At 45.8% G+C, this 21,835-nt stretch overlaps 1 protein-coding gene across 2 annotated transcripts in view; it reads right to left on the reverse strand.

The window, feature by feature from the left end:
- Positions 1-549: 549 nt before the first annotated feature.
- Positions 550-21,835, reverse strand: part of Prkcq (protein kinase C, theta) — a 132,294-nt gene continuing 111,008 nt past the window's right edge. The window contains exons 15-18 of one of the 2 annotated variants that reach the window (NM_001276721.1): positions 20,319-20,457; positions 11,490-11,678; positions 2,254-2,382; positions 550-1,770 (exon numbers count right to left, since the gene is read on the reverse strand). In NM_001276721.1, the coding sequence (NP_001263650.1) occupies positions 1,612-1,770; positions 2,254-2,382; positions 11,490-11,678; positions 20,319-20,457 (616 nt within the window). In that variant the 3' untranslated portion in view covers positions 550-1,611. The remainder of the gene's footprint in view (positions 1,771-2,253; positions 2,383-11,489; positions 11,679-20,318; positions 20,458-21,835) is intronic. The other variant, XM_039096127.2, reaches the window with a different exon arrangement.

The raw sequence follows: 21,835 nt of genomic DNA on the forward strand, positions 1-21,835 counted from the left end.
AGGGGAGTACAGCTGGAGATGGAGACTTAACTGTTGTCTGCATAGAGTGGTGCATACATGTCAGAAGTGGACGAATACCAGAGATAGTAAAGGGGATAGAGGGGCAGGAGCTTTCTGAGGGACTGAGAGCAGGAAGAAGGACAAAGAGTCAACAGCAGAGCAAGACACGGTGCAGGAAAATGTCCTCAGAAGGTTCTAGAAGACAGGCTTGAGAGGAGAGTCAAGCCTAGGTGACATGCTGCAGAAAGATGAAGGAGGGCAAGGGAAGCATTCCACCAGGGCTAGATGTCATCGCCACTGCAGGAAGTGAGGTCAGTCACGGCCTGCAGGCAGCCTGCAGAGACCCCTTCAACAAGAAACCTTTTGGGGGAGAGGAAAGAGGAACATAGTAATGATTAAGATTTGCCTGAATGTCTCACCCCTTTGAGGAACTCTTTTCTGTAATTTCTCATTTTAAAAACAAATCCGTTGCTGGCTACATTTGGACGGTCAACAGGATGGACCCGTGTCTTCGAGAAAACCGGTAGAGAATCAAACTACTAAGAGAGGCATCTTTCTTTTCTTCTTTTATTCCGTTTTACACGTCCACGTACGTCATCATCACAACATCCCATCAAAATATACAAACAGCACGCGAGACTCTAAGTGTCTAATTAGTACTCCAACTCAACAGGGCTGACTAGTGGAAATAGCATGCGTGGGTCGTTTGTCTTGCAGGATGCCTAAAGAGGGACTTATTTGTCACCGAATCACCAGGAGCAACATGATATGGGATTGGTTTTCTTTCTCTCACAAGAGTCATGTACTTCATTTCTTGTGCAACGGGAGGACGATGACGAATGCCGACGCTGACAGAGAAATCAGCCAGAACAAGAGGGAAGAGAAGGTTTGATTGGCAGCAGTAAACTGCCCTGCCTTCGTTGGTTGGACTTTACTTCTGTGGGAATGAGATGCACCACATCCGAAACATCCTTACCCTTCCTGTTGGTGACAAAGGCTCTGCACCTCACCCCTTACTTTCCGCTGCCTTGTGAATTTCAGGGCTGGCCAGAACGAACGGGTTTGTAAATCTCAAGTTTCACGCTAAGTTTATTGGAGAACATCCCATCACATCCCTTTCCCTCCCTTCTGCCATCGACATTTCCACAGACATGCGCAGGACGATGCGGGTTAGTGGGTCCTTCTCTGTGGTTGAGTGGAATCGACTTCCATGACAGGCAATCTGCCCTCCCGGTCTTGAGAAATCTGTTCCACTTGCACCTTGGTTCGTCACCAACCAGCAGCTCTTGTCAACGACAAGAGCAGAATTACATTTCGAATCGTTCGCAGGATCGGGAACCATCTTTCAAGTAAATGACTAGAGTTAACAATGGTCTAACTTCTAGGGCTGCGGTGAGAGAGATTCCAGGAGATATAACAGGATGATGCCATTAGTGAAGGAGACATGGTTTGTGCTGCGTGTCCCTCGAGGAGCTCAGCGGTCCTCCCTGCTTTCGAGGTTGAGTGTTTCTTCTCTTCTCCAACGTGAAAAAGAGACCCCCAGAAGTGTTACTTGAACCAGTTCCCAGAGAGAAGGCGAATTTCTTCCAGTCTGGGGAAGAGGGATGAGGTTCAGGAGCAAATGAGAGTCTCCATCCCCGGGTTAATGAAGGAGAAGTTGCTGAACATGTTCTGGTCCATGCTGTTGATGAGTGCTCTGTCAGCGAACGATAGCCGGGGTTTCTCACTTAGGAATTCCTTGTCGAAATTGCTACAGTCATATGGTGATTTCTTGGTCGGAGGATGAGGAAGGGGGGGAAAAAAGGGAAGAAAATTAGCCACCAAGTTTTAACTTTTAACTTTGCTTATGGAGGCTACGGCGTGTGCACAACCCAGTGGGTCCAATCCTGAGTCGTCATTTTCTTCTATTAGAATAATTAATTTCGCATAAGAGAATTATTACATTCTCTTATTGTATAGGCGTTGGCCACCCAGACGGCGGCCATTAAGAATGTAAGTGATGCGTGCAAAATCCATCTTTCCTGATAGTCCCGCCCAGAAACACGTTCACCTTGGGAATGTTCTGCCATTTATTCTTCCCATAGGTGGATTTCGATGACACAGTTTCAATTTGGAGAGCAACAGGAACACCCCCTCCCCCACTCCTCTAGCCAAAGGTGTGGTTGGGGCGGGTCTCAGGACTTGATTAGGGTGACAGCCTGTGAGGGAAGGAGAAGGAGCTGAAGCCAGACTGTCCGGTGGGGGAGTCCTTACCACTTTTGGTCTGAAGGGTGGGTCAATCTCTTTTCTCTCAAGCTCTTCCCAGTTGATCTCTCGAAACAAAGGATGCTGGCGGATGTCTCCTCTCACTCCCAGCCTCTTTTCAGGCTCTCTCACAAAAAGCTGCAAGGCAGTAGGGAGGGAATCGGTCACTCCTGTGACGAGGCCGCGTTAGGTCAGGGGGCTGTGCAGTACTTGGGGTGTGAGCAACTGGCTTTCCTCTGTGGATGTGGAACTCTAACCTGATGCCTTCTCTCAGTGAACTTTTCTGAACCTTCCATAGTCCGGCAACCTCCTTTCTCTTTGCCCAAGGCAGGCTACGCTGAAATTTCTATAGGTCTGGCATGAGATCAGCTTCACCTTGTGTTACTTACAGGGTCTCTGACAAGACACACTCTAAGTCAGTTTCATAACGTTTGACGGATGCTGCTCTGGTAGCTTTAACTATCCATCTGACCCAGCAAAATGGTCTGGGTTGTTTAAGAACGGCTTAACTAAGCATGAGTCTGGGAGCAATTCAGAAAGCAGCATTCCTCTATGGCCTCCTCTTCAGTTCTTGTGTGAGTCTCTGCCCTGACTTCCCTCAATAACAGACTGCAACCTTTAGGCTGACATAAACTATTTCCTTCCCAGGTTGCTTTTGGCCATGGTGTTTACGAGAGCAACAGAAGACAAACTAGAACATACGCCAAGTGCCTGTATGACAGGGCTATCCTTAGGATTAAATAAAATGATAACACACATGTACACACACATGTATATATACATATATCCCTTCACATAGAGAGGCGTGAAAACATGCATACCATCACATGCATGTGGGCCCAAGCATGCACACACACATACATGCCTATGCATATATGTATACGGCTAAGCATACATGAGTGTGTGCATAAACACATATATGCTCAAATTGCAATTAATCCCTGCTCCCATACACATATTTGTTCACTGTTACTTCTGGTTCCTAATACCAATCAATCAGCATAAGTCAGGCACAGTGTTATGTGTCAGGAAGATCGGCACTCGAGACCAGGGAAGGAGGATCATGAGTTTGAGGCCAGCCTGGTCCAGTCTGGACAGTGTTAACCTGGGCTTTACTGTGAGATGCTGTTTGAAAAAAAAAACCCAAAAGGGTTAAAAGATAAAAAGAATGCTCATCAGGACAGAATGAGTGACTAACTATTTGTCTGACTTAACTGCCCATCCAAGTGTGACATTTCTTATGAAGATGGCTTCTCTTAGGAGTCTAGCATTTATGGCACCAGTGGCAATGCCAGTTAGGAGGCCCTGACAGTCAGCTGAGGTCTCTGTAGCCCTTTGGCTACAGAACGTCACCTTCCACTCTGGCAGACCTGTTGACGAGTACCTCGTTCGTCTCTCCAGCCTTTCGGCCAGTGTGTCTGTGCCTTCCCTCTAGGCCACCCTCTCCCGTCACTTCACCTAACAACAGAAATGGATATTGGAATGACAGCAAAGCACCCGAGAAGCTCCTCAAACGTTAACCTGTCCAGGGCTATGGCGCAGGAGAGCCCAAACATGAAGTCAGAAGGTAAAGGTTCCCTGGGCGTTACTTCTCATTCCTGCACCATCACTTGGCTCTAACATCACAGCTGGGGTGTTTTAAGGAGACTATGGCCCTTTAAGATAGAAAATGTGGGAAAATGTAGGGCTTTCCAAGTGACTCCCACAAGGGTTTGAGCTCCATCTCTTGCTCTCACTAATTCTAAGAACAGCCAGGATATGTCCTTTGAAAATTTCTTGAGACGATGTCACCTTATGACTTGAAAACCTCCAGAGCTTCTGATCTTCCCAAATCACAAAGTCATGCTCCAGAAAACGGCAGAAGAAAACTGGAGATTTTCTCTTGTTAACTGATTAATTTACTAATTAAATAAGAGAGTCTCTCTTAAAGTTCCAATTATAGTCAGGCATGGCAGCACGCACCTGCTCTCACACACCCACACCTGTGTGGTGGAGGCAGGAGGATCAGGAGTAAAGGGCTAGCCTTTACTATATAGTGAGTATAGCTATAGAGTGAGTTTGATGCCAGAGGAGATACCTGAGATCCTGTCTTAATAACAAGTTCTGAGTGTAAAGGTTATGAAACCACTGCACATCCCTTGAAGAGCCCTTAGTATATTGTCCCAGTGCCTCTCTTGCCATCACCATAGAGTGGCCATGGAGGACTCTTAGTGAGATCCTGCGTATGTATCCAAAGTGCTTTATAAAAGTACTACACAGAGGAAGTAACCCAGGGCTTTGTTCAAGAAACTGACTACATTTTTGCATTATGGAATAAGGGAATAATTTATTTGTCTAGCTTAGGGCTCTTGTAGCCTTGGGTAAGTTTTCTAAATCCTTATTTCGGATGCCAGCCACTTTTCTATTACTGCAACAAAATACCTGAGACAATAAAATTGAAAAATAGAAAAGTTTATATTGGCACATGGTTTCTGATGGCTCTTGGACCTGAGATGGATTAGAACATCCAGGCAGGAAGCTGGCGATGGATCAAGGACCTTGTCTCAATGCAACAGGGAAGCAGAAAGAGAGGAGGAAGTGGGGCTAGAACCTGACAATCTCCGTCAATAACCTAACTTTCTTCCACTGTGCCCCACCTTTCAAAGGTTCCACTACCTTCCAAGCCTCTATCATGTGGGCCTTTGGGAGTAATATTTCAGATCCAAACCATGACTGTCTCCAGTAAAATGGAAGGTTAATTAAGGTGACCTCTAGGATCCAGAGAGGTCTGATGTTCCAGAGCTCCTACAAACATTCTAGACGCTGTATTCTAATGCTAAGGCACCTGCTTCTTCTTCCGGGTCAAAGGTGCTTATTAATAGACCCCGTTCATCTTCTAGGAGGGGGCTCAATCCAGCTATCTCTACTAAGATTCCCTTCTCCTAGTCATTCATCTTTAAGTTCTGCCCCAGTCATCGGAGCTCGGTCCGAGCCCTCTCTTCCTTGGTTACCTCCACTATAGCAGGGCTCATCCTGCAATGAACAGTTTATTCCATTGTCTGTTTTTCAAGTCTGTGTTCCCTATGGGCCGTAAGCTCTGGGGAACAGGCACCACTGTCCTTCCATTACCCAGAATCTAGCACCGTCCTTGGTACTAAGAAGCTGCTGAATAAACGTTAGCTAACGGAAGAGGCTGTCCTTGAGGACTGCATGCGCCCTGTTCTGGCCTTCTCACAGTCTCTAGGTTTTCTCACATAGAAAAAGCACCTAGTTAGCAAGTTTTCTTGTGGATTCAACAACCAGTGAGTTGACACATGGAAAAGCACATTTGTGTGTGTGTGTACACACACACACACACACACACATATATACACATACACACATATAAACACATACATACACACATATACACACACAATACACATACACACATGCACATCTATACACACATGTACACATATACACATACACACATACATACACACATACACATACCTACACACACATACATACACATATACACACACATACACATGTACACACACCTACACACATTCACACATATTCAAACACATACACACACATTCAAACACATACATTTACACACCATTCACACACATTCACACACACACACTCACACATATACACATTCACACACACATATTCAAACACATACACACACATACATACACTCACACACACATATTCAAACACATACACACACATATTCAAACACATACACATATAGATACATTCACACACACATTCACACACACACATTCACACACACACATTCACACACACACATTCACACACACACACACACACACACACACACACACACACACACGAGTGTAGCACTGGACCTCCCTGAGCTGGAGTTGCAGGCTTTTGAACTGCCCAACATGGATGCTGGGAGCTGAATGGTCCTCTGGAAGAGCAGCAAGCGCTCTTAAATGCTGAGCCAGCTCTCCAGTCCTAATTAATTTTTTTCCCCTAAATTTTATAAGAGAGAACAAGCAGTTCGCCCTCCCCCTTGGCAATGATCACAATAAGCTACTGACTCCGACCTCTTAAGGCTATTTTGATGAAGCAGATGAGACAGAACGCTAAGGGTCTTCAGAACGGGCCCAGGTTTAACTGACACCAGTTTAATGCAATGTTTAAGGGAGTTAAGTCAGAAGTCACTGCCCTTGGCCAATTGTGAGCCACGTTCAGTTTCCCAATAGATTTCCTTAGAAAACATGTGACATTTGGACCAAGAGACTCCCAGTAAAGAGCCGTCTGAGCTTGGCTTAGGCACCTGTGAAATAAAATAATGTCTTTTAAAGAGAAAAATGGGAAATAAGATAATCTGGCCTCCAGCCCCAAAGTTCAATATTCTTTCTGTCCTTATCTTTTCCTCCAGGGGCCAACAGACTCATTTAGTGCCCTGAGGGCGACAGTTCTCCAGGACGCCAAGGTCAAGGGCTCTGCAGCCGCAGAGGTACACCAAGGACGTGGGAAAAGTATTTCTTTTGCCAGTAAAAGCTTTTTACATTTACAGGAAACAGCTCACTCTTACATAAAAGGCTGGGGTGTAGTTGGAGTTTGTTTAAATTTATTTGACAGCCTGGAAGCAATTCGTAGCCACCAGCAGCTGTGACGGGTCATACCTGGACCCCACCCTCTCTCCTGAGTTTCTCCTCAGGACTAATGGCCTCTGGAAGAGGGAGATGGGTTTTTGTTTAAGGGCATTACTTTCCCATCGTTTTCAAACACAAGGACCGGACATCCTGGATAAATAAATGGGGGAGAAAGGGGCGCTTGGACAGCAGCAGCCCAGCTGTAACTCCTGACAGAGCACAGGCTCTCCTGACACGCAGTTGTTCAGTGGGCCCCTGTCCTATGAGATCTCGAGGGACAGAGTGCGTTACCACCACGGTATTGGGTGCCACACAGCAGCCCCTTGTCCAGCCTTTCAGAGGGGACTCAGGACTTCTCGGGTTTTACACCGTGGAAAAGTCCCTGAGGGAATTTCCGAGAAATAGCATGTTCTGTGGATTTCTCAAAGGAGGGGGCCCAAGGCTTCGATGTTGGTTGGAGGAAGCTGGAAAGTGACCCAGGAGGGGAGATAAATTGCAAATCATCCTTATTGTCAGCAAATTGCATAGTGGAAACTAATTTTTATCAGGCCAATTGCTACAACGTGTGCAAGAGGCAGACAGAAGTTTTCTTTTTAGCTAACGTCAAGGTTCCAAGTGACTTTTAAGAACTTTCGCCTATAGTCCTTCTCTACTTTTACCCTTTACGTCCTTAATTTCTGATCTATTCAACCAGTTCCTTACTTATTCTCACAACACACTTTTCTCCTGCTGCCGATAACAGGCATAAATATTTATTTTTGTTTTTGTATTTGCATGGCATTTAATCTTATATTTATTTTGTTTTTAAGTTTTTGTTACGCTTACTCATTAATTTGTTATGTGTGAGTTGATTCTTTCCTTCCGCCTTTTGCTCTCCGGTTGTTAATCACAAGTCACCAGGCTGTGGGGAGGCTGCCTCTACCTGCTGAACCATGTCATCAACCCGACTTCTGCTTTTAAGTTTTCTGCGTGTGAGCGTACAGGTATGTGTGCATGTGGCGTGTGCATATATGTAGAGACCAGGGGTTAACCTTCCGTGTCCTTTCTCAGGTTTCTCCTGGATTTTATTTACTTAAATCTTTTATCACTAAGTTTTATTTTACATGTTTGGGTGTCCGATCTACATGCATGTCTACATGTATGTATCATATGTGTGCCTGTGAAGCTCGGAAGATTTCAGATCCCTGGGCCTGGAACTGAAGACAGTTGTGAGTCACCACCAGGGTGCTGGGAACTGAAACCCAGGTCCTCTGCAAGAGGGAGCTCTTAACCGCCCACCACCCTCCTCTCCAGAGCCTTGTTTTTTGAGACAGGACCTCTCACTTGGCCTAATGCTTATCAGTCCTGGCCAGGCCCGCTGGCCAGCAAGCTCCAGGGAACAGCCTGTGTTCACATTCCCCAGTTTTAGGATTCCAAGTGTGTAGACCTCACCTGGCTGTTTTTAAGGTTTTTTTTGTTGTTTGAAATGATGGCAGGTTTTGTCTTTCCTGCTACCTATGTAGTCACAGCCACATGCTTGCCGGATACCTGCCCCTCCCACTCCTCCACACCAGCCAACATGATTGGTCCCTGAGAGTGCTCCTCTGCAGGATACCTGCCCCTCCCACTCCTCCACACCGGCCAATATGATTGGTCCCCAAGAGTGCTCACTCTCAGGGTGAAACTTTTTGCCTTTGGGATCTACAATCCAATCAGCATTCATGAGGTATCAATATCTTGCCCTTTTCATTGTGTTGTGCTGTGTGTGTGTGTGTGTGTGTGTGTGTGTGTGTGTGTGTGTGTGTGTGGTACATTCTCCATTTCCTTTTTAGCGGAAGTGGTCATTTCCTCTTTCTCAATCTTTTTTACCTTGGCAGCTACCTCTGGTTCTGCCTTCCTGTCCCTACTTTACCTATCTTAGTTACCTGACAATGTCTCAGACACTGAGGGGGAACTCAGCATTTGGAAGACACAGTGGGAAGGCTGGCTATGTTCTGGGGCATTCCAAGTAACTCTGGGGCTCCCGTCTGATGACTTCTCTGACTGACAGGCTCCCGATGATGGGAAGAACAAGGTTCTTCTCATTTTTCTTTTTCCAGAAAGTTCTGTTGGTCCTGGCTCCTCAGGGGAGCTGTCATGCTAAAGACTGAGTGACAAAAAGTCATAGATTGAGGTCTTGACGCCAGTGTGACTGCAGAGAGAGGGACTTTATGGAAGTGGCGAAAGGTAGATGAGGCCATGGGGCTGGAGCGCTAATCTCTTAAGATTAGTGTCCTTAAAAAATAAGAAAGAGCCATGTGGCTACTCATGCCTTTAATCCCAGCACTCCCAGATCAGAGGCGGGTGGATCTTTGGGTTCAAGGCCAACCTGGTCTACAGAGCGAGTTCTAAGACAGCCAAAACTGCACAGAGAAACCATGTCTAAAAAATACAAAACAATAAACAAACAAAGAGTATTTTTCACCCCTCCAGGTAGAGCAAGATGTCTACATATATTCTATGAAGACAGCCAGCACCAAGAACTGACCCTGATGAACCCGATGACCTCCAGAATGGTAAGAAATAAATGTCTGCTGTGGGAGATGCATCTGTATTCCAGTAAGTATGGCTTGCTGGGGGCAGAGGGATGTGACCTGTGTGCATTTAAGTCCCGACATCTGACAGCACGCCGAGAAGTTAGGAAACACCAGAGAGAGATTGCCTGATTAGTGTGGATACATTTTGTCATGGCAGCTGGGGCTGACACGTTCAATTCACACTGAGCTCTTCATACAAGTGCAGAGCAAACCTACTGACTGTCATGAAATTTGAACTTGCCTTTACGTAAAGTGAGAGAGATTGTTTGCCCTTTAAATCCCACTAGCTTCTTGTTGCCGATGTCTTTTTTTTTTTTTTTTTGGAAAAACTACTTTTCAAATTAGCTTTCATTCCATGTGTATTTTGTTTGCTCATTAAAAGTGAACTTAATTGGCCATTCAGGGAGTTTTCCGAGCTCGGTGCTTCTCTGGCTCAGTCCGAAGGTGCGGGCTGGTTTCTAAACACCTACTTCTATTAACCTTGGCCGAGTTTCCTGCGAGGCTTCATCCCCTCCTCTCAGCTTTAAGAAGCCAATGCTCAGGGAGAGCCCTGGAGTCCCCTCAAAATGTTTAATACCTCAGACAAGCTGTCGCTTGCCTCAGAGACATGGAAGTAAAAAGCCCTTTCGATTTAATTCTAATAGTTCTTAAAGAGAAAAAAAAACGCAGACCAATGAGAAAGATGAGCCTGGAAATCGCTTCTCTCTCTCTCTCTCTCTCTCTCTCCTTTCTTTTCCTCTTTTTTTCCTTTCTCCCCCTCTCCTTGTTTTGGTACTGGGAGGGAGACCTAGAATCTTTGCATGTTTAACCTCGCCCCCCGTCATTGAGCTGTAGCCCATCTGTGGAAATGCTTTCAAAATTTTGACTTAAAATTTATTAATAGCGGCTAGAGAGATGGCTTATTGGTTAATAATGCACATAGGACTCATCAGACTATATGTATATGTATATAATGTATATGATTATAGTATATGTATATGGTATATATGGTATATATGATATATATGTATATGAGGTATATGATTATAGTATATGCATATGCATACGTATATGTATGATATATGTGATGCATGCGATATATGTATATGTATGTGATGTATGTGATATATATGTATGTGTATATGTATATATGCTGTATATGTATATGATGTATATGTATGCATGTATGGATATGATATAAGCGTATACAATGTATAGGTATATGTATATGTGTATGGTGTATATGCATATGATGTATATATGTATATGCGTATGTTTATGTGTATACATATGATGTATATGTATATGATGTATATGTGTATGTATATGATATATGTGTATGTTATGATGTATATGTATGTGATGTATATGATGTATATGTGTATGTGTATGCTATGATGTATATGTATATGATGTATATGTGTATGTATGTATATGATGTGTGATATATATGTATATATGTATATGTGATGTATATGTGAATGTTTATGTGTATGTATATGTTTATGTGTATGTGCATGTATATGATGTGTATGCATACTCTCATGTGTGCTTGTTATTCCATTTATTATAGAATTATATCACTACAGGCCTAAGCAGAGACCCAAGAGTTGGAAGGGTAGAGAACTGGGTGCAGACGACCTCAGTGTGACTGTAATCCCTCCTCCACAGGCCAGAACTCTGAGCAGTCTTGCATGCACAATGAGTCTGACATGCTCACTGGGGCCTCGGGTTACATGCTTTCGGCTTCTCAGTGAGAGGATGTTTGTGACCTAAGAGGGTTATCTTTCACCGGAGTGAACAGAGATGCCTGAATCCTGCTAAAGGTTCCAACAGAGCTGGGGGATGCCCTGGCCAGAGAGGTATTGTGTATGGGAAACAAAGGATGCTGTAAGCCGCAGACTGGGATTGCTTAAAGAGCCAGCTACACCTCCATCCAGAGTCACCAAGGTTGCACGACATTTCTCTTATAAATGATGAGACGGGGACTTGTCTTACTTCCTTCCCCTTGCTTCTTTAGTGCTAGGGGACAAACTCCAGGTCTTTCACATCTGAGGTAGGCACTCTCCCTGTGAACTGCACCCCAGGCTTTGACTTCATTTCTTACCTTCACTAGAAGATCCTTGGCCTCCCTTTCTAGCCACCTTGGGTAAAAGGGATTGTCCATGCGGATGGAGTGGAAAAGCTCCTCTTCGTCCTGCCCGTGGAAAGGCGACTGGCCAATCAGCATCTCGTAAAGAAGAACCCCAAAGGACCACCAGTCAACGGAATGGTTGTATTTCTGACCCAGCAAGATCTGCAGGACCAAAAGGCAGAGCATCATCAGTCCCTATGTCTGATGACTGATAACGCATCCAAGTCTGGAGGTAAATGACTGGCTCCCATGATCCATGAGCTTGGCCGGGAACGGCGTCTTCTGGCAAGTTGATGACTGGTACGAAAATGGTTGTGCCATGACCAAGTTCCTGCGCGTAAGTAAACACTTCAGAGTTTCATTTTGCATTTTTTCCCTTTGGCTTTGGGTGAAATGACTGAACCAAGCCTGTAGCTTTCATTTTCCCATCTGTGTTATGAGGTTCTGGGGTGGGGTGTTGGGTGTGGGTATCGTGTCCTACAGAGTTGGCATCTCCATTACCTTTGGTGTGGGCTGCGAAATGAAACCTACTGGTTTCTATTCTCTCAACTCTGCATAAAATCACTGAGGGGAACTGATTACCCAGAGATACCCTTTAATCAAGCCTTTAACGCCTAGCCAATCACAATCGTTCATGTCGAGAGTCATGCACCTTGCCAACGGGATGCAGAATTAAGTCACGTGATTAGCATCAGAGACGAGAACAGAACTCTTCAAATCCAGTAGCCAGATAACCAGAGAGTGTCCCCTGAGCTGCGTGCTGTTTGGAGAATGGTCTGGTCTGTCATTCAGGGCGGAGAAATTAAAGGCACGAATTTACCGAACTTAAAAAAAAAAAATCAATCCTTTTGATCAGTTTACTGTTTATAGCGATAGAGACTTTGTACCCTGGCTTTCAGCAGCTCCCTTGTCTGCTGTTGAAAGGCCCAAACTGTGCAAGCCACATCATCCAAATGCAGCAGGCCCCAGCTCTGCCAAAGCAGTTCATAGTGGGATCAATGACAGCAAGAATGGCAGAAGACGGTGCGACGAGATGATGTGACGGTGGGTGTATAAGCAAAGGCAACAAAGTCAGTGTGCTTAAGAGACATGGGCACTCTCATGTAGCAGCGTGCCTGGGAGCTAAGATAGGGCATCAGCCCATCAGTGGAACGAATGCACAGAGACATTGTGATGTGTAGATACAGACCAATGCTACGCAAACTTACAAACATATGTGACCCCAGAGCACTTCAATGCTAGACGAAACAAGACTCCACTCAGGTGATATACTCCAGACTCTCCATCGGAGTGCAGTGAGGCTCAGAGGCGTGACGCAATGTCCCATAAGCCAACAGTTCTGATGACATGTTCTGCATATGCTGAACCTCCCATTTGCACAGCTTGGGGAAGACTCCTCATTCCCTCATAAACCTACCTTATCAGAAAGGCACTCTTGGCTACCTTATTGCAGGGTGGCTCGAAGGAGCCTATGGAAAGTAGGAAATTCGAGGTGATATGTGACCTGAAAATTTCTGTAAGTCCAGTGTTGGACAGCTACTTGGATGAGGCTTACCCCATGTCTAAAAATAAACATCATTTCGCCATCCGCCACCTCTGTAAACTGCTACCTGACAGCTGTCATTCGATATTTAGATATAAAAGCTGGCTTTAAAGTTGACAAACAAGAAGTCGACTTCATTTGCCTCAAGGAATAATGCAAAAGTCGACCCACGGAGAGTGATAGGAAGAGAAGAGTCACCATTAGTGCGGACAATCATTTGGTTCCGCCCTGTACTCAAAGGTACTAGGTACCGGGCTCAGATGCAATTCCCGAGCTATGCCACAAGGTGGTGCCAAAGCAACCAGAACTGTCCTGAGCAAACAGGCTTCTCTGCAAACAACTTCATTTTGGAGCAACAAATGAAAAGGAATTTGGAGGCCAGGAGACAGCTATGGTGGAAATTAGAGCTGCGAGGCTGGGTGATGTTAGTTAAAGTAAATGCAGTATGACGCTAGGAGGGAGGAGCGGAATGCAAATTCACACGGGGAACATGCTGTTCAGGAAGGAATGTTAACATACACCGGGTGTATTTTCATACGTGATGTCTCGGTTTCTAAGGATACCCGGACCCGCTGCTGTTAACCCTGGAGGATAATGACTGTGCCTAGGAGGCCGTGCGCCTTATTTCAGATGTCACAGTGAGTTGAGAGCCGGTCTCTGAAGTCCAGTTGCTAATTGTCTCCCGTTATTCACCGCTTCCTGCCGGGGTCTTTCCACACTAACTGTTCTGTGGTGGAGAGGGTAGTGGAGATGTACTGGGTAGCGGGTCACCTTCCCTAGCTCGGCCTTCCTCCAGGAACCGAGGCTCAGCTTCAAACTGGAGAAACTAGCCAAATAATAAACATGGCGTTGTCACGTTCGCTCGTTCTGACACGGACCCTCTTTGTCCCTTGCTGTGGGTGACAGTAGCAGGTCTGCCCCTTGGAGCTAGTGTGTTAAGGTGCGCACACTCCTTGGACGATGATGAATAATAGCTACTCCATGACATGGATCCCGTAAAGGAACATAGGATCAAGTAGCGATCAGACGATTTGGACTAGAGGGAGATTTAAATAAATGCTATGAATATGTGGGAGGGAAGAAATGGTGCTGGTTCCTCAGTCATGTATGAAGCTAAGCCAGCGGGCTCGTTAAGCATGTTTTGGGACTCACTAACCATATTTTGGCCAAAAAGAAGCCTGCTTGAAAAAAAAAAGTCTTACAAACAGTGTTTTGGATGATGGGCTTACATCTGCTATCATCAGTGATAGCCCTTGCTAAATACAGATTATGAATTCCGTTTTATATTACACTTGATTGGCATCCCTACCAATCGAGAGTTTGAAGAAATACATTAGACAGTTCGATATCAGAGCCCTAAAATATTAAACCAAGATTTTCCTTTAAAAAATGATTTTTGAAAATTACATTTATTTAATGCAGTGAGGCATTTGCCATGGCACATGTGTGGAGGTCAGAGGTCAACTTCCCAGGGGCCTGTGTTATTTCTAGGGATGGATTTCAGGTTGTCAGGCTTGGTAGTAAAAGCCTTTACCTGCTGAGTTAACTCATGGGTCCCTAAACCAAAAAAAAAAAAAAAAAAAAAAATTTAAAGTTCTTTCATCTAAGAAAGTATAGCCTTCATTCCTCATCAAGGAAATCTCTCTTTGCAGCAGATGGAGAAGCCGTTACAGACAAACAATAAACACGCAGAGCTCGGAGCCCAGTCCCATCGGATGCTTCTGTTAAACAACTCCCATACCTAAGGCTCTGGGGACAGTGCTGAAGAGGGGAAGAAAGATGGTAGGAGCCAGAAGAACAGGGATTCGCTGTGAGATTGTCTTAGTTAGGGTTTTTACCGCTGAGAACAGACACCATGACCAAGGCAACTCTTGTAAGGACAACATTTAGTTGGGACCGGCTTACGGGTTCAGAGGTTCAGTCCGTTATCATCAAGGCGGGAACATGGCAGTGTCCAGGCAGGCGTGGTGCAGGAGGAGCTGAGAGTTCTACATCTTCAACCAAAGGCTGCTGGCAGAATACTCACTTCCAGGCAGCTAGGATGAGGGTTGGAAACCCACAGTGACACACCTACTCCAACAAGGCCACACCCACTCCTACAAGGCCACACCCACTCCAACAAGGCCACACCCACTCCAACAAGGCCACACCCACTCCAACAAGGCCATACCCATTCCAACAAAGCCACGCCTACCCCAACAAGGCCACACCCACTCCAACAAAGCCACACCCACTCCAACAAAGCCACACCTACTCCAACAAGGCCACACCTACTTCAACAGGGCCACACCTTCTAATAGTGCCACTCCCTGGGCAGAGCATCCACAAACCATCACAGAGATTGTCTCTCCTATGAACTTCAGAAGCTCTACCCATCAAGTCTCACCAATGCAACTGCCTAAACACAGCTGAACAAGGGCTAAAGAGGACACAGGAAGCTCAATGAAGCCTCAACCCTGGACAGAGAACTACTTCAAATTATAGACAACTAAGGGACCTAAGGGCAGGAGAAAGAGTCTGCCCTAGGATGCATGCCAGCTGGTCCCGTAATATCAAGTGGTCAGCCCTAAAAACATAGACAACTAATTCAAAGATGAAGCGGGTTGTACTTAAGTACTTAGGACCACACACATACAATAACCAGCAGCAACAATTAAGGAAAGAGGAGGGCATAAATTTGAAAGAGAGCAAGGAGGGATATATGGGAATGTTGGAGAGAGAAAAAAGAAGGGGGGGGATGATGTAATTATATTAAATATTAAATCTCAATAATAAAAGAAATATAGGGTGTATGCCACCACTGCCCAGCAAAGAAACAAGTTTCAAAAAGCTATTATTTGATCTCCTAATTCTAATGACACATTCTTTTTTTAAAGATTTATTTATTAAATTTAAGTACACTGCAGCTGTCTTCAGACACACCAGAAGAGGGCATCAGATTCCATTACAGATGGTTGTGAGCCACCATGTAGTCGCTGGGATTTGAACTCAGGACCTCTGGAAAAGCAGTCAGTGCACTTAACCACTGAGCCATCTCTCCAGCCCCTAAATGACACATTCTTACTTTCTACTATTAATAAAATAGAACAAAATTAAGCTATTTGGTGCCAGTTTTCTTAATTTCATTCTCAGTTCAATTTGCTCTTAAACATTTTAGGCATGTTCTTTGACTCATAGGCCATGTTAATCGGTGGCAATGGATGAGACGCATGTGTGATGTAAACACATACACGCATCTTCAGAGTGCTTACGTAACTGACAAAGGAACAGATTCAAGAGTTTGAGACTATAGGGCTGCTGAGACGGCTGGGGATGGGGAGAGGAGCTTGCTGACGAGTTTGAGGACCCGAGTTTGATCCCCAGGATGGAGAGAAGCCATGAGGAAGGGGATCGCCATGCCTGGGATTCAGGGCAAGAGGAGACAGATTTCCTAGAGTGATGCCCAGAAAGGATGGGGAAGAACTGGTCATCTTTGGGGGCCAATTAAAGGGTGCAAAGAACAAGGGGCAAGTCTGACTCAGTCTCAGGATCCAAGAAGTGAGAGATCCCACTTGAGAAAGCTTTGGCGTTTGGCTGGATTTGGGGATGGAGAAGAACACTTGAATATTGTATTTCAATTTTTTTTTTTTTGAGGCAACTGGTAGATGGTTTCCTGGTTAGTCATGAAAGATGTTATCAAGGAAAAGAGAGAGGGAAGGTTCACCAGTGAAAGAGAGTTTGCAGACCGTGATGTTTGAAGGGCCTGTGATGTACGTAAGCCTGGGATGTATATAGGTCTGAAGCAAGACAAAGTTTGGGCTGGCTGTGCCTGTTCTGGAGCTAAAACCATTGTCATAGATAAAGCTACTCCTTAAAGAATACCCAGGAAGGGGCTGGGGGGGTTGCTGAGCAGTAAAAACAAATGCTGCTCTCGCAGAGTCCTGGAGTTCCATTTCCGGTACCAATGTTGGGCTGCTCACGATCACCTGTCGTTCAGCTCCAGGGGATCTGTCACCCTCTTCTTGCCTCTTTGGGTACCACTACATACATTCATAGACACCCTCCCCTTCACATATGTATGTATACGTAAAAAGATGTGTGTGTGTGTGTGTGTGTGAGAGAGAGAGAGAGAGAGAGAGAGAGAGAGAGGCAGACAGACAGACAGAGGGGAAGAGAGAGAGTGGGGGAGGAAGGAAGGGAGAGAGAGGGAGAGAGAGAGGGAGAGGGGGAGAGAGAGGGAGAGGGAGAGGGGGAGGGAGAGGGAGAGAGAGAGAGGCAGACAGACAGACAGAGGGGAAGAGAGAGAGTGGGGGAGGAAGGAAGGGAGAGAGAGGGAGAGGGAGAGGGGGAGAGAGAGGGAGAGGGAGAGGGAGAGGGGGAGAGAAAGGGAGAGGGGGAGGGAGAGGGGGAGAGAGAGAGAGAGAGAGAGAGAGAGAGAGAGAGAGAGAGAGAGAGAGAGAGCCAATAAAAAGCAGCATGGAGCCACAGGGAGACAAGTGTGCTTCAAAGAGAAAGAGGGGAGTGTTGCAAAAGAAAGCAGCAGGTTACCAAAGCTAAGTTCTAGAAGTTGCAAAAGGAAATAGAACCAGGAAGGGAATCCTTGCTGAGAAAAAACAAAACCCAAGACTTTGCAGACAGGATGGACAAGAACAGACACAAAGTTATTTACATATCCTGAGGCAGAGGAAAAAGAATTAGAGGCAGCTCATGCAATGGATGTTTGGTGGAGTCCGGGAACGGGCACGGGTGTGGAGGCCGTGTGTGTGGACCAAGAGGAAGACACGGGAGACCTTTGCTGAGACTACATGATGCATCTGAGCTAAGTCAAGCCAGTTTCAGATCACCCTGAAAGGGGTTCGTGCTGAACAGTCTCTGCTCTGAGGTCTCCTACACATGGCTTCCCCTCAGACTGAAGGCGGTTTATTGTACCTACAGCTGGGATCTGTGGTCAGATGCAGGCTCTAATGTCAGGAAGGTATCCTAGAAATGACCTGAACCAGACAGTTAAAACGCCCACAAATTTCTTGAAGAACAGTGGCTATCTGCACCTTTCAGTGAGGTCAAATTAAAATTAAAGCCACGGTAACACAGGGGAAGCAACATGGTTCTTTAGCTCCAAGGTTGGACAGGTTACAGGGATCTGATGCTGACACTATTTTACCTGGAAAATCAGAGGTCATTCATTCATTCATTCACCTTTAAAAAGCTAATTTGTCTCACTTTGCTGTGCCAGTCCCCTCACTGAGTTCTTGTCTGTGAAAGGGAAAATCATCTGTGAGTAGTTCCCATGAGGGGGACTGGGGAACGGGTGAGATGTCCCTCAGAGTGGGATACTTTGGTGGCACTGTATGGTAAGGCTTAGGAGGCGTGGCTTTCCTGAAGGAAGTGTGTCACTGGGGGGCGGGTTTTGAAGTTTCAGTGTCTCTCACCATTCCCAGGTCTTCCTGCTTGTGGCTTAAGACATGAGGTCTCAGCTGCTACTCTAGACACCATGCCTGCCTGCTGCCAAACTTCTCCCTGTGAGGCGATGCACTCTTATCCCTCTACCAAGCAAACCCTTTCTTCTATAAGTTGCCTTGGTCATGGTGTTTTATCACAGCCACAGAAACACAACTAATATACTTTGTGTGCAAATGCATGTGTGGGTGTGTGTAGTCGTGACGTCAGACAGTGAGTGTCCTGGTGTCTAACTCCCTGTCTTGGGTCTCTCAGGGCTCTCACTGAATTTGGATTTAGGCTTATGGTCAGGAAACCCTCATGATTCTTCTGTCCTTACCTGCCAGAGTTTTAAAGATTTATTTATTTATTATATATAAGCACACTGTAAGAGAGCATCGGCTCTCATCACAGATGGCTGTGAGCCACCATGTGGTTGCTGGGAATTGAACTCAGGACCTCTGGAAGAGCAATCAGTGTTCTTGACCACTGAGCCGTCTCTCATGCCTGGCTTTTTAAGTGGGCGCTGGAAAATTTGAACCCAGGTCCCTATACATTCGCACAGGAAGAGGTCTTACTCACTGTGCCTTCTCTCTGACTTCTGAGCTATTCAAGTGGTAACCAATGGAGGAGCCTGGGTGGAGGGTGCGGGTGTTTTTCTGAGCTACCTTTGGAACTTCTCACAGACCTACACTTTAAAAATATATTTTATATTTCAAAAATAAAAGCAACTTTAAGAAGTGAGCCACAGTACCAGGCTTCAGAGCAAACGAGCAGCTATGCAGGTGATTGAAAGACACAGATCAGATAAGGGCAACGTGAGCAGACAGTTCATGCTTTGAGAAGGGTCTCATGGTAAGGGAGTCACTAATCTCCCTGGGGTGGGCAGCTGGAGGATTCCCCCAAAGGGAAAGTGAGTTTAGCTGAAAGGACAGGCACCTCCTGAGAAAATGCTGGTCCTCAGATTACTGAGAATATTATTTACTGTGATGATTTGTATATGATTGGCCCAGGGAGTGGCACTGTTAGGAAAGGTGTGGCCCTGTTGGAGTAGGTGTGTCACTGTGGGTGTGGGCTTAAGGCCCTCACTCTAGCTACTTGGAAGTCAGCCTTCCCCTAGCAGCCTTCAGATGAAGATGTAGAACTCTCAGCTCCTCCTGCACCATGCCTGCCTGGATGCTGCCATGGTGCTGCCTTGATGATAATGGACTGAAAACCTGTCAGGCAGCCCCAAGGAAATGTTGTCCTCATAAGAGTTGCTTTGGTCATGGTGTCTGTTCACAGCAGTAAAACCCTAACTATGACATTTACTGTTACTGTTTTGGTAGGGTTAAACTGAGGCTTAATTTTTAGAAGCTCCATTTTTTTTTTTCTCAGCAATGGTTGGTTATATACAATAATGGACATGTAGATGCTCCTTCCTTTAATATCTGCAAAAACACCATGACACAGAGTTACACTCGTTGTAGGGAAGAATCTACCCTCCTTTGGAAATGGGGTCTGGGAGGTGCTGACAACCCTTCCACCTTTCCCTCTCATTGAGGTTTTCTGACCCCACATCTAACCCTGATCTAGGTGGGTTTCTGAGTCTACCTGGTTCTTTGCTAGGTCGTTCTTCTGTTGGATCTGAGCAGGCAATGTTTAAGGCTGAGGTTGTTCAGAACCATGACTCAAATGGCGTTTAGACACGGAAAGATGTTATTATAGGTATCGTTTTCTATAAAACTCAAAAGACCCATTTGTAAATACTCCAGGACCGAAATGAATATGGAACCTTCGGGGAGAAAGCCCTTGGCTTCTGCACACCAGGCTTTGAAAGGGCCACCCAGGCAGTGCGTCCTTACCTCCGGAGCGATGTAGTCAGGCGTCCCACAGAAAGTATTTGTCTTCGCATCTCCCAGCATATTCTCTTTGCACATCCCAAAGTCTGCTATTTTGATATGGCCATCTCTGTCTAACAGGATATTATCTAGCTTCAGGTCCCTGAAAAACAGAAGCACAGTGAAATCTCGCTTGAGTTAACACAGTTTGTTAGAGGGAAATTCTCACGGGGGTACGGTAGCTGTGTCGGCACAGCCGGACGGGGGAGCATGAGAGGAAAGCATTGAGGTCACCCGATCCCTTGGACCATGCACAGATGTCCTTCGTTGCTCACTGCCCCACCTCCGCATATCAGAGGCTCATGCTCAGGGCTTCTCTGGAGGCCCTTGCTGTCCTGGATATCTGGCTTGGGCCAGACAGCGAAAGAGATTCTCATATCTTCCATACATTCTGAATACTCGTTGCGACTTAGGGGCTCTGTCCACACTTCCTATGTGGACATCTCAGCGGGGAAGTGGGTTCATCAATGTCCTGTGTGGATACTCCCAGCCAAAGAGCAAGTATGTATATCAATGTCCCGTGTCACTGTCCCAGCGGCTGTTCAGACAACAGCACAGCTCACATTAAACACTCAGTATAGTGTATATGGAATTGATGAACCACCAACCAATGGTTATTAGCTGTGAAGGACGCTGAGTACCTGCTCTAACTGCTGGTTCCGGTTCTTGTGAGAATAAGTTCTCTAGAGAAACAGAGCGGGATCCAGCTACGCTTCCACAGCTGAGATGTGGGCAGATGCCCCTGCAGTTGATGTCCTCCATTTGGGTCAGGTTAGTCATCTACTACCCACAGGTCACCACCAGTTTCAGCGTGACTGGGAATCCCTAGACAAGGCTCAGACTCATGCGAGTGTCTGTTTCTCTCTGTTCCTGCCCACGCTTTCACGGTCAGGACCCAAGATGCTTGGCAAACCTAATTCTTCTTGTTGGAGAAAGCTTGTCTTCTGCCTCCTGATCTTCCACAGGAGCTAAGCGCACAGCATACCAATTTTATCCCGTTCAGTTCAGTTCAGTTTCGGGCTAAACTAAATGCCTATGTTAACAGTTCGGGTTTGTTTAGTCTGTCTGTATGCTATGCTGTACTCTTGTCATTTATAGATACGTTTATATTGTTCTACAGTTTGGCTGAAGATGATGGAGCCATGTCTAAGGAGTGAACATCTCGCTGGGAGGCTTTAGAAAAGGCCGGAAGGACAACGAACACAGTATCCAACACTTCCGCTTTTGCATGTATATACATTTATCTCATCATTGGATTCTCCGATATCAAGTCATTCCTGTGTGTACAGGTGTGAGCGTGTGTGGTGTACAGTGTGGCATGCAGGCATATGTGAACACGAGTGCTCACACTTCTATGTACATGTGTGGAGGAGAGGGGAAGACAGGAGATATCCTGTTCTATCTCTCTCCACTTTCCCTCCTCAGACAGGCTTTCCTGCTGGACTTAAAGAAAGGCCGGCAACCAGCAACCCCAGCAACCC

The sequence above is a fragment of the Rattus norvegicus genome, chromosome 17, assembly GCF_036323735.1.
Source record: "Rattus norvegicus strain BN/NHsdMcwi chromosome 17, GRCr8, whole genome shotgun sequence".
Lineage (NCBI taxonomy): Eukaryota > Metazoa > Chordata > Mammalia > Rodentia > Muridae > Rattus > Rattus norvegicus.